The sequence below is a fragment of the Pezoporus wallicus genome, unplaced genomic scaffold (assembly GCF_028554395.1).
Source record: "Pezoporus wallicus isolate ANWC-B61680 ecotype Strahan unplaced genomic scaffold, APGP_CSIRO_Pwel_v1 contig_5935, whole genome shotgun sequence".
Lineage (NCBI taxonomy): Eukaryota > Metazoa > Chordata > Aves > Psittaciformes > Psittacidae > Pezoporus > Pezoporus wallicus.
Window position 1 is genome coordinate 233848 of NW_026637215.1, and position 13157 is coordinate 247004.

At 44.9% G+C, this 13157-nt stretch overlaps 1 protein-coding gene across 7 annotated transcripts in view; it reads right to left on the reverse strand.

Annotated features, from left to right (window-relative positions):
* Positions 1-1661: 1661 nt before the first annotated feature.
* FBLN2 (fibulin 2) overlaps positions 1662-13157 on the reverse strand; it is a 107809-nt gene continuing 96313 nt past the window's right edge. For all 7 annotated transcript variants that reach the window (XM_057404173.1, XM_057404177.1, XM_057404171.1 and 4 more), the window contains 6 exons: positions 10974-11102; positions 10334-10459; positions 9616-9732; positions 8709-8837; positions 4121-4244; positions 1662-2913 (listed from right to left, as the gene is read on the reverse strand). In XM_057404173.1, coding sequence (XP_057260156.1) covers positions 2556-2913; positions 4121-4244; positions 8709-8837; positions 9616-9732; positions 10334-10459; positions 10974-11102 — 983 coding nt within the window. In that variant the 3' untranslated portion in view covers positions 1662-2555. The remainder of the gene's footprint in view (positions 2914-4120; positions 4245-8708; positions 8838-9615; positions 9733-10333; positions 10460-10973; positions 11103-13157) is intronic.

Here is a 13157-nt window from a genome sequence, read left to right on the forward strand (position 1 = left end):
TGAAGTTCCCAAAGACTGGAAAAAGGGAAATATAACCCCCATTTTCAAGAAGGGGGAAATGGATGCCCCAGGGAACTACAGAGCAGTCAGTCTCACCTCTGTGCCTGGCAAAATCTTGGAGCAGATTCTCCTGGAAGACATGCTAAGGCACATGAAAATCAACAAGGTGCTTGGTGACAGCCAGCATGGCTTCACTAAGGGGAAATCCTGCCTGACCAATTTGGTGGCCTTCTATGATGGGGCTACAGAACTGATGGACAGGGGTAGAGCAGTTGATGTCATCTACCTGCACTTGTGTAAAGCGTTCGACACTGTCCCACACAACATCCTTGTCTCTTAAATTGGAGAGACATCAATTTGATGGATGGACCACTCGGTGGATAAAGAACTGGCTGGATGGCCGCACACAAAGAGTTGTGGTCAATGGCTCAATGTCCAACAGGAGACCAGTAACGAGTGGTGTCCCTCAGGGATCTGTGTTGGGACCGGTCTTGTTCAACATCTTTGTCGCAGACATGGACAGTGGGATTGAGTGTGCCCTCAGCAAGTTTACCGATGACACCGAGCTGTGTGGTTCGGTTGATACCCTGGAGGGAAGGAATGCCATCCAGAGGGACCTTGACGTGCTTGTGAGGTGGGCTGATGCCAACCTCATGAAGTTTAACCATGCCAAGTGCAAGGTCCTACACCTGGGTCAGAGCAATCCCAGGCACAGCTACAGGTTGGGCAGAGAAGAGATTCAGAGCAGCCCAAGGAGAAGGACTTGGGGGTGTTGGTTGATGAGAAAATGAACATGAGCCGGCTTCAGTGTGCGCTTGCAGCCCAGAAAGCAACCGTATCCTGGGCTGCATCAAAAGGAGCGTGACCAGCAGGTCGAAGGAGGTGATCCTGTCCCTTTACTCTGCTCTCGTGAGACCTCACCTGGAGCATTGTGTGCAGTTCTGGTGTCCTCAACATAAAAAGGACATGGAACTGTTGGAACAAGTCCAGAGGAGGCCACAAGGATGATCAGGGACTGGAGCACCTCCTGTATGAAGACAGGCTGAGAAAGTTGGGGATGTTCAGCCTGGAGAAGAGAAGGCTGCGTGGAGACCTCATAGCAGCCTTCAAGTATCTGAAGGGGGCCTATAGGGATGCTGGGGAGGGACTCTTCATTAGGGACTGTACTGACAGGAGAAGGGTTAACAGGTTAAAACTTAAACAGGGGAGGTTTAGATTGGTTATAGGGAAGAAGTTCTTTACTGTAAGGGTGGTGAGGCACTGGAATGGGTTGCCCAGGGAAGCTGTGAATGCTCCATCCCTGGCAGTGTTCAAGGCCAGGTTGGACAGAGCCTTGGGTGAGATGGTTTAGTGTGAGGTGTCCCTGCCCATGGCAGGGGGATTGGAACGAGATCTTAAGGTCCTTTGCAACCCTAACTGTTCTGTGATTCTAAGAAAAAAGCCATAAGGAAGTTCTGATATTCATTTCTAATTCTAACAAATACTTTGATTATTCTTTGCTTTGTCACATCTGGCCTTCAGCTTTGGACCTTATCCAGTTTCCTGGAGAACCAGAGGAAATCCAGCTCAAAACTCTGGTTGTGCTCTTCTTGAAATGGTGTGATATAAACCACCAGCTGAACCAGCATTTTCCTCTGCACCACTTAGTAACACAAATGAAGTGATTTTGCTGAAGAAGAGAAGCAACCCTCCTTTGTCTTTATTTGAACTCACAAGTGATTCCTCAGTGGCACACCCAATCTTTAAAATAAGGAGCAGTAATGGATTTTTTCATTATTTCCATGTTTCCTCTTGGACTTTCCTTTGAGAATGGTAAAGCACTTACAGAACAAGAGAATGACAGTCCCTATAAAGGCAACTACTAAAAGTGGCAACGTGAGCTTCCACCCTAAAGCAGACATTCTTTTAAGGCCTTGGTCTTGCAACCATTTAGCATATAAGCAGTCCCACCAAAGCAAGTCTCATTCATAGGCTTTTTCTCTGGTGGAGGTTTCTTTTATTTATATATACTTTAGGCAACATAGTATGAAAGTTGGAAGGAGGAAAATAAACTGGTAACATGAGATGAGCCAACTATCAGTGTACACGTACGGCTGCCAACAGCATCCCAACACAGAGAAACCTCAGTGAATCCCGTGGCTAAGCCAAGATATAAGCTGGTGTCATAAAGAGAAATTGCTCAAGGTTTTTTTCCTTACTGGCAAAACCCAATACTCCCAAGTGAACATCCTTCCTCTCTAGTGCAATACCCTGCAGATGTGACTAAAACTAAAAGTCATTGCTAAGAAAAGGTTCCAGCATTGAACACAATGTACGTGCTGCCTCTGTAACCCTTCCTTCGTTCCTTGTCAAACGATGATGTAAAGAATTGCTTAAGAAAACAAAACACAAAAGATAAAAATTAACTTAATTTACACAACCAATAAAAAAGTTTAAAGCAATGATAGAAAAATAATATAAAGGCTAAATACATGAAATGCCAGTTCAACAGGATTAAGCTTTGGTAGAAGAGCTAAAGAGCATAGCACCAATAAAATCCAATGTCAATACATGCTTCAGTACGCATGAGCTGTGATGAAAATGTAAATTTTGGCAAGAAAAGTGGTGTATGTTCCCTGACGCCACAGTTTCATTTCCACATCCAGCAAAAAGTCTTTAGGCTCCTTCACTTGTCGCTGAAGATAGACAATGCCCGTGTACGAGTTCAGCCTTCGAGTGCTGAAGTAGTTTTCTTCATTTCCCTTGATAATAGTAAGGATTATGTTGTCTCCAGCATAGGCAGGCGATGGTCCAATACGGAAAATGTGAGCTGGGACCACGATGTTGGTTTGGAAGTTCAGCTGGTAGTAGGTGATGCGCACTGGGGTGTTCTGGCAGTCCAGATAGTTAAAACAACTGATTCGTTCACACCTCCTAAGAGATGAGAAATGAAGCACGGTCAGTGCACATGTAAAAGCAGGAAAGGGTCTATGTATTTAAGACTACAGCAAAATATTAGCCAGAGGAGTCCCAAACTTCAGTGTGCAATTACCAACTGCTTGTTCTGCTTTTACAATGCCCATAAAGCATTTGTAAATGATGTAACATTGTCAAAGTACAGTATCAAAAGGAAAAGATCATGGACATGTGCAGCTGTTTTGGGAAGTTCCACAATGAGGAAAGAATCACAGAATCAGACTGGTTTATGTTGAAGGGACCTTAAAGCTCCTCCAGCTCCAGCCCCTGCCACGGGCAGGGACCCCTTCCACTAGAGCAGCTTGCTCCAAGCCCCTGTGTCCAACCTGGCCTTGAACACTGCCAGGGATGGGGCAGCCACAGCTTCTCTGGGCACCCTGCGCCAGCGCCTCAGCACCCTCACAGGGGAGAAAGATCCAGTCACACCGCATAGAGCTTGGAATAGGAGTCTGTGATTCACCACCAACAGCACAAGCCCAGGAGAGTGCCCCAAGAAATACAGCCAAAAACACCCTTAAAAGGATAGCTAAAACATGGGAATGGGAAACAAGCTCCTCAACTTGCTGTTCCATTCTTTAAGGCAGGAAAAGTATGTTTTAAGTCATAAGCAACTAAATGTGGATTCCTAAAGCACTGGCAGCCACTAAGGCAGGAAATGGGGCTCCCAAGCCTCAGCTGCTGAGTAGCTGTGAGCTGTGGGATGTGCCATTCTCAGAACCCTGCAGCCTGGCCAGCTCCTGCTCCTGCTCCCCTTCAACGTTTCAACCCTCTCTGAGGAACTGCAATCAGAATATGAAACTGGGAGCCCCAGACCCACTGTAAGTGGTGACTGTTGCAGCCACTGCTGCTGGAAGCAGCATAGAGGATCTCATTTTTTGAAACTAAATTATAAATAGAGCTCTTCTAGAGCTGCAGCAAGTAGAGCTGCAGGCTCTGGTGACTGCTGTTAGAGCAGCAGTTGGAGGGCAAATGGGGGCTTGAGGGCTTGGAAGAAAGAAGAGGCAAAACCAGCCAAAAATTCTATACTGGGAAGGTCGATGTGTTCCAGGTACCAAAGCATCTCCTTAGAGCTCTGAGCACTTACATCCGCCTCATACAAACTAAAGCACTGCGTAACACCTCAGGCTCTGGCCTGGGCTGCTCACTCTGTTCTTGCAATACTCACATGTCAGACACTTTTCTGTAGTTGGAAGGGCACTCGAAGGACAGGCAGCGGAAGCTACCCTGGATGTTATAGCAAGTCTCTGCAGCTGAGCAGTTGTGGGTTCCTATTGCACATTCATCGACATCTAATGAGAAGAAACACAAGGATAAAGACAGGGTAAGTTCACAAGTGAACACAGTTTAGGGGATGCAATATGCTCATGGGAGACTGTGCACAGGAAGCAAGAGGAGCCAGGGGCTCTGCAGGCTGAGGGCTCTTGTCCTCACCACTCAGTTGCTGTGTTACCTCTTCAGGCAGGACTGAGCATAGAGGAGACCTCGGGGGTGTGATGCACAGCCAGTGGGGTTTGCCAGGGTCACCTTGGTGCACAGGCACTCTGGGTGACGGGTCCATCACACTGCTTCCGACCTGCTAAAATCCATACGTCCTCAGTGAAAAAACATCCCTTCCTTGCCATGACCAATGAGAGCTGCCAGCACTGCTCAGTGTGTGCAGCAGCCAAGGGAGCCCACCCTACCAGCAGCCTGTGAGCCTTCCCCTACTGTATGATAGTCTCTGCCCTGCTTGGCAGCCAGCATGGCCAGGGCTGGCCCCCTACCACAGGCTAAGTTTGTCTCTGTGCCTGTGCTTTGCACACTGGCACACTCCTGCGGACCTGGCTGTTCTCATTCCAAACACATGTGATGCAATACAGGGTTTAACCTTCAGTGGAGAAACAACATGAGAAGGAGAAAAAGTCCTCAAAACCCAGGATCCTTCTGTCTTGCCGCTCCACACTGCAATAAAAGCCAAACACAGCCATGTTTGGCTCAAACCAAATGTGTACATCCAGACAGAACTGACCCTGCTGTATTCTCCCTTGCTCCTGATGTTTTGTAAGTCACATTATAAACCAGGCTGAAAGGAAACACAACGAAGTAACTAGGTAGCAGTCCAAGGCAGTGGAACCCTGAACTTCTCAGAGCAGCCAACCTGTCCATGCCCACAGCTGCTGTGTATGCATTCACCACTGCTTTGCTTGACACTAGTTTTCAGTTTCCTGAAGGTGATGGGCCAATTCTGACAGTTTCACAGCTCACTGGTACTCGCTGAACCACAGGTTCTTGCTCAGAGCCAGCCTATGTCATGCAAGGAGTTCCTAAACAAGCCTGGTGGATGTCCACTACTGTGCATGTGTGACAGGCTCATTGGCTGGAGGAAGCATCTACCTGGTTTCAAGCATCAGAGCATGGGCACAGACACTGGTCTGTGCTCCCTCTTCATGGATGAGGCTGTAAAATGTCCACATAGCCCAAGCAAACAAAGCTTGCAGAGGAGCCTTCCCCTCTTCAGAGCAACCACATGCAATGGATGGAGGCATATTCTCTGTCTGCCTACACATTAGCTATTCCCATGTCACATTCCCATGTCATATTCCATATTGCGACAAAAGCTATCCCTCAAGAATAAACAGATCCCATCCCTCAGGTTGCATCAGAATATAACCAACCCATGCTAAAAGCCAATAGGACCTTCTCACTGAGTTGTTGAGAACTGAGAAAGCTGGGCTATGTCAGGAGAATTTATCTGTGAAGAAGGTTGCTCTGGATTAAAGCATGGGGCAAGCACAAAGCAAAGTAACCACTGCAGACCAGCTGCAGTGTCCAGGAGGTACAAGCTCCAACAGATCAATGTGAACACTTTCTGAATGTGACAGAATGTGAACAACGCTTTAGGAGCAGTGCACACCTTTCTGAACATGTAAATTAATGCCACGGTTTAATCCCAGCTGGCAAGTGACTCCCACACAGCTGCGCACTCACTGCCCCCAGTGGGATGAGGGAGAGAACTGGAGGGTAAAGGTGAGAAAATGGGCGAGCCAAGTTAAAGGCAGTTCAGTAAGTAAAGCAAAAGCTGCACATGCAACTAAAGCAAACCAAAGCATTCATTCTCTCCTTCACACAGGCAGGCAGGTCCTTAGTAATGCCCAGGACAGCAGGGCTCCATCACACCTAATGGTAACTTGGGAAGCAAATGCCATCACTCCACATGTTCCCCATTCCTATTTCTTCCCCCCACTTTATCTACTGAGCATGATGACATATGGTCTAAAGCATCCCTTGGGTCAGTTGGGGTCAGCTATCCTGGCCGGGTCCCCCACAGCTCCTTGTGGACCCCCAGCCCTTGCTAGTGGGGTGTGTGAGGAGCAGAAAAGCCCTTGGCTGTGTGTAAGCACTGCTCAGCAATAGCAGTGTGATCAACACTGCTTCCAGCACAAAGCCAAAACACAGCCCCGTACCAGCTACTATGAAGAAAATTAACTGTGCTCCAGCCAAAACCAGCACAGTTAAATATAAATATCTCCCTGTAATGAGAAGTAATGCTGCAGAAGACAAAAAAAGAACATTTAAAGCTCAAAGACACTTTATGGCCTAGAGCATAAACATGGTTACCTAAATAAGGCCCAAGCCATGGACCTTAAAATGTTGAAAACCAGATGCAATAACAAGGATCCAGCCTGAGCACAAAATACTGGCAAAGACCTCACAGTCACATTGTGTACTCCCAAATGTCTAGACAACGCACGGAGGCTTTAAAATGAACTAAATGCTAACAGACAAACCATGTGGACTGTGCAGGGCTCTGCAGTTCTGCCAACTGTCACAGAGGAGAGAGATTCTTCAGAGGAAAACTATAACCTCCCACACCCTCCATTCCCCTGGGACGAGAACTGATCTCATGCACTGAACTGACTGGTTTAAAAGTCTTGCAAAGAAAAGCATACAACAGGGAGGAGGGAATCAAAGCAAATGAAATCCCTGGCTGATCCTCAGACGTGCCTCTAGGTGAAAAGAAAATTTCTTCCACATTGCAATCCCTGCCGTGAGACCCTCCCTTCACCAGCTTGGCTGTGCTGAAAAATACCACAGGCAGTTTCTCCACAAAGGTCCATATGTTGAGATGTTATTACATGAGCTACATCTCGTCTGTTTGGAATGAAAGGTACAAAGAATATACCACCAGTAACTCGTAAGAGCTGGTCAGATGATGTGCAACCGATGAGCAATCTTAGGTGGTGGAAACCAGTATCATCTTCTTGAGTTTAGTACAGCTGACACTGGTTCAGACTTTCTCTGACCATGGTTGCAGGGTCAGCATGTAAGCCTGCCCAGACCTGCAACTATGGACTTGCAGAGCTCAGGAAAAGGGCATGTACCTGGCGTTACTTCAAAGGCTTGACTAAATGCCACATGCAGAGCTGCAACACTCACACTGTTCTGCAGGTTGACCACCTTCGCCCTCTAAGGAGGGCACATGTACCAAGTGGCATAGGCACCTCAAAAAGCTTCTCCAAACACTGCTGTTTGGCTGATCTGTACAATAGGAACTCTCTCCACACAGGAGGAGTGAGCAGGGAGGATTTGACCCCATGTGTTGGTCCGTGTGGCAAACCCTCTTCCTGCACCTCCAGTGACTGGAGCACGCTGGGTGCCTCCAGCTTGGAAGGGCTGTGCTGGCCAATGAATGAAGTGACTCACACTGTTAACTCTGGAACTGGTCCTCAGCTCCAGCCCCAGGTCTGGCAGAGGTGGCAGAGAACATGCCAGCAGCACTTGAGTTAGCAAAGGAAAGAAACCAAACAAACAAAGCCTGAGGAGAGGAACAGCTGCAGTTTCTAAAGGTGACTTTTACATGAGAATTTAACTGCACATGGATGTGACCACGTCCATACTTAAAAACTGAAAAGATTTTGTTGTTTAGTCTGCTCCTCTGCTCCAAAGTCAGGACCAAGCACGTTCATGCTGTTCATGATTTACACAGTGTAAATTTACTGCCCTTACCACTAAGAAGAGAATTTAAGCCTAGGAGAGACATAACCAAAAGTTATGTGACAGGTTCCTCAAAACCTAAGAGCAGGAAATGCCTGGTAGTTAGTGTAACAGACTGCAGGAATGCATGTAGAGTACGAAAAGGTAACCAGATCTTCAGTCATTCCACAGTCAGGGCATCCTTTGGAAATGAGGGATTTTTACTTCAAAACCAGACAGCTGTGCACCAAATGAAAATCATCAGACACCCAGAAAACATTTCTACAGCTCTGGAAAAAATGGTGTATGCGTGGAGGACATGCCATTTACACTAACATTTAATAACACCAGTCTAATTAAGCTTAGGTGGCAGGCTTCTGGATGCCCAGGTCCTCATTAGAGCTCCTACTTTCACTCTCCCAGTTTTCCAGGACAGGAAACTGCAACCCGTAACAAAGCCACAGATTTCTATGTCTGGCACCTCTAAGACACCAGATCACTTATTGCTGTGCCAAGGTGCACATACAGCTCATGCAAGTAATCAAGTGCACCAGTCTGAATGATGAAGCGGGGTCCCTCAGGAATTAATTTAAGCAATTAGCTCCAATTGGCAGCTGGGTTGCCACAGCAAAAAGCTGACACAGCAGATAACAATATTTGGCAACTTTGTCAAATACTGGCTTTTTAGCAGTGACTGATATAAAACATGGAGACTTGACTGAATCACCATAATAGCTTAGATCTTTCCAAGGATTAAAGTTTCATGACATAATGGCTTCAGTTCCTAAACTCCTCATTACCTCGACAGGTTCTTCCATTGGCTGCCATGGTGTATCCCTGCTCAGGACAAGCACACTGATAACTACCAGGAACATTCACGCAGCGGAAAGTACAAAGAATGCCTGCACTCTGTGTGCACTCGTCAATATCTGGGGAAAAAACACAGTTACAAACACATGTAAATAAAAAAACAGGAATCTGGAAAGGAAGGCTGCAGAACACAAGGAAATTCTTATCTGATGCATTTATAATACATTCTTAAACAAGAATGCAACCATGAAAGTTTGACATTGCTCTAGGACCACTGATGGTGCATTCTGAAATGCTGAACATGAGGCTGCTCCCCAAAATACTGGTTGCAAGTAGTATGGATCCATGGAAAAGAAAAAGCCTAGAGCACATCTGAGTGAAAGGCTCTCTCTGGTAGCTCTGTAATTCTTCTAAGATTAGTTTGGGAGCTTCCTTGTGCTAGGAAGAACATGGGTTTCTTCATAATTTCTTAGAGACTCTCCAATGTCACTATTGGTAACTCCAAGCAAACGGGTAAAACCCTTCCTTTCTCCATTCTGATCACTCCTCATTCAGCCAACATGAGCAGAAATAACAACAACCCTTCACTCACCTATGGCTCGGTGGAGGCTTTAACTGATGCTACATAGGTAAACCTATCTTCACTTCTATTTATTTATTTCAGAAGCTCTAGCCCCATGAGACAACAACCCCACCAGTTCTACGGTCGCACAAGTGTACTCCAGCCCCAGCTGAAAGGTATGAAAATGAATTACATTTCCCAATGTCTGTGGCAGGGTGTAACTCACAATCATCCTTAGGCATCACCTGCAGCATTAGGTGCTGTGGAGAGTCAGACAGCCCTGCCTGTTGAAGAGTATACACATTTAACTTGATCTGCCAAAGCAGCAGCCTTACCTTTGCAAGAATGCCCATCTTCTGCTAGCTGGAAACCTTGCCTGCAGTAACACTGATAGGAACCATAAACATTGGCACACTCCTGGCTGCAAGGACTAGTATCACATTCATTCACATCTGTATCCAAAAACAAACACACACACGTTGCCACAGTAGGTCAGGTATCTTCCACTATTTTTTACTCTGAGAGCAGTTACCAGGTCCTTCTGGTCAGAGTGAATAAGGAGGGACTAATTTGTACCAAGAAGATGTTTCTGCTTTAGGCAGAATGCCAAGAAGCATGAGGATGTCTGTTCCACCTGAATTTTATGTTCATATATGCCAATGAAAACACATATACATGCAAACGTATGTTTCTGACCTTATGTTACAGTTGATTAAAATTATGTAATCATTGCCTTAAAAAATCATGGGTAACTTTCAATTCAAAATCAATTTTTTCAGGTTTTATCACTACCATGTTTCACCCTTACTAAAATTGGCATGAACAGTCTCCTGTCCTTACCTTGTTCTGTTCTCCTCTGTTAACAAAAAAAGTATGAGAGGGAAAAGAAGAAAGGGAAGAAACTTGTTGGCTCTCATCTGACAGTGTGAATATTGAATATTTGCAAATTTGAGGACATCATGAGTTTACTGTATTTATACTGAACCTCACTCCTTCTCTAAAGTTCCTTAAATCAGACTGCAATTTCTTCTGAGTGGGAAAAATGTCTGGTACCTTCACAGTGCTTCTCATCATAGGACAGGCGGAAACCAGAAGAACAAGTGCAGTGGTAGGACCCAGGGGTGTTCTCACACGTGTGCTGACACAGGCGTCCAGGGTAGTTCCAGCACTCATTTATATCTGCCAGCACACCAAGCAAACACACACTCAGCTTAGAAGCAAAAGCATCAACCAAAACGCAGGTTATTTTAAAATGCGTCAAGAGATTGATCTGCAGAGCATGAAATGCTGCAACCTCAGGTTTTATGCTGTCTGACTTTGTGCTCTAATTGGTGCACAGCAGTGATAAATCACAAGATGCCGTATCTTATGAAGAAAGCTGTGGCATCTTCAGAAAGATAAATACCTACAGCAGCAGAAGCATAACCCATATGGAAGTACCTTGCAGATTACTTTAATTGATAACCTGCAACTAACCAAACCAAGGGCACCTGGGCCACAATCACAACACAGAATGGCAGAGCTCTAAATGGCTGGTCACACTCGGCGATGGCTGCTTTGGAGGTGACTCTGCTATCTACTGAGGCTCTGTATTGCAGAACTCATAACTGCACACTACAGTGGTGCTAAGCACTGCCTTGAGGTCCAAGGCTCAGTCAATCAGTCTTTTCATCTCATCTTGTGCCTTACATACCAATACAGCTCCTGCTGAAGGCATCGTACTGATACCCCATCTTGCAGTCACAGCGGTAAGACCCAGGAAGGTTATGACAAATCTGCCCTTCGCCACAACGATGCACACCAGTTTGACATTCATCCACATCTGCAGAACCAGAGAAAGTGATCAGTTAAATACGGTTTGCTAAAAATCAGTGTTTATGAAGAGAAAACACAAAGTAACAGGAATAGAAACTGCTAGGGTTGTTCCCTGCACAGAACAAAGAGAATCAGCCTTTCCCACTGTGCTCCTCTGGTCAGCTTTACATATCCTAAGTAAACTTTTGAAAAGGAATGCATTATCTTAGAAGTGAAAATGGCAACTGCAACGGACCTTTCCCAGTATATTCTGCATTTCAACCTACACACATTTTGATTCTGATCAAACCATGACATTTAAACACCCTATTCTGATGTTCTGCCATTCTGTGAGTCACGGCAAGGCATTTAAAGCAAACCGAGAACTAGCCAGAAATTCTGCTCATCCCTTCAATTAAAGCAATTGCTATTTTCATCTCCAGTTGCCCTTTCAGTCTTGCTTCTGCTGTCTATACTTTACTCTTTCTCAATGTTGATCTTTCTTCTTTTCTCAATCAACTCACATTTTAATATTCTTCATGGCCTTTCATCCAAACCCAACACCAACAAATTAGCTGCTTCTCCACTCACATGCATCACTCCAATCTCATTTTAATAATGCTCAAATGAAGATGAGAGTTTTCAATACACACTGATTTACAAGACTTGTAACATGACTAAATAGCTCATCAGTATCTAACAAATCCCTGTTACCATCTGTGACAAGAAGCATCAGAAATTCTGATTAGCCCTCAGAAACTTGTATTTCTTGAAGCATTCTGAGTTCTGCTGTTTCCTAAGCCATCGAGTTCTGCTTCCTTCCTGTTACTGACACCTTCAACTACTTTTACAACCCAAATTGCTGTTCATGTAACACTAGTTAGGATGATAGTCTAAGGCTGGAGGTTCTCCCTACTGCTCTCTTTGAAGTGATCAACTGGAGCACTATTTAACTTCAAAGGTTTTCTGGGCAGTTCTCCAACAAACAGCAGCCTTGGAGAGCACTCGGGAAAACAGTCACTTGTGGAGAAAATCATAGGGAAGTGAGAGCAAGTTACCTGCCACAAAAACCTGGATGTGGAAAGGTGGGGATTGTATCAACCCTGGTGAGAGGTGCTGACAAATACTGCTCAATACTCAGCACAGACTCCCACCTAAAAAACTCCTGTTGGCACAGGGAGGGGTCAGGGATGGCAGGGAATGTCACTTGCCAAGCAAGGAATTCCTGACAGGCTCACAGATTTCTGCTGAAATGCTGTCTCACTTTCTTTTAATCCAGAGGCAGTATTAGAATAAGGAAGTTTTAAATGCAGATATACATTTGTAAAGTAGCAGTTTTATCTGTAATGTATTTGTGTGTGTAACCATTTTATTACTTTGTCCAGGATTATATATTCCATTGCATTCAGACTTTAATTAGTTCTAGGGCATTATACCATCACCAGTATGCTGTATTTCACAATAGCTACAGTATTTTTCAGTTACATTATGAGGTAGCTTCTAATGGCTCATTTATTAAACCAGAAAATACCAACATTTTAAAGAGAGGTGAATCCTCTAAGCAGAGAAGATAACCATACAAGTAGAGTTCTGCTGGGGAAACGTGCAGATTATGTATTTACTACTGTGAATAAATTTGAATCAGGAATCTAATTAGCATTGTAATGCCTTAAAGAAACTAGTCTTTACCACAGAGAAGGGAAGTAGGACCATACATTTGGGGTTTCTTTTCCTGCATGTCTCTGACTACTTAAAGAAAGCCATACAAAAAAATACCAGAAGATCCAGACTGTGGAGACACAGTGACATGGCAAAGACAGAAATCACGAGTTTACATTAAACATTTGTTTTCCCAAAATCAAACTAGAGAAGCTTCCTTATACCTGCTCCTTAAAAACATTGTCAGTCATGTAAAGTGGAGACAAAGCATCATCAGTAATTACAATGCATTGTGTTATCTCATCAGCCTATGAAGATATAAATGCTGCATGAACGGTGGCAATTTCCTCCTGTGTCACACATTACAAATACTCTCTTTTAGGAACAACTGGGGAAAGAAGCTGGCTTCTTTCTATAAATCATC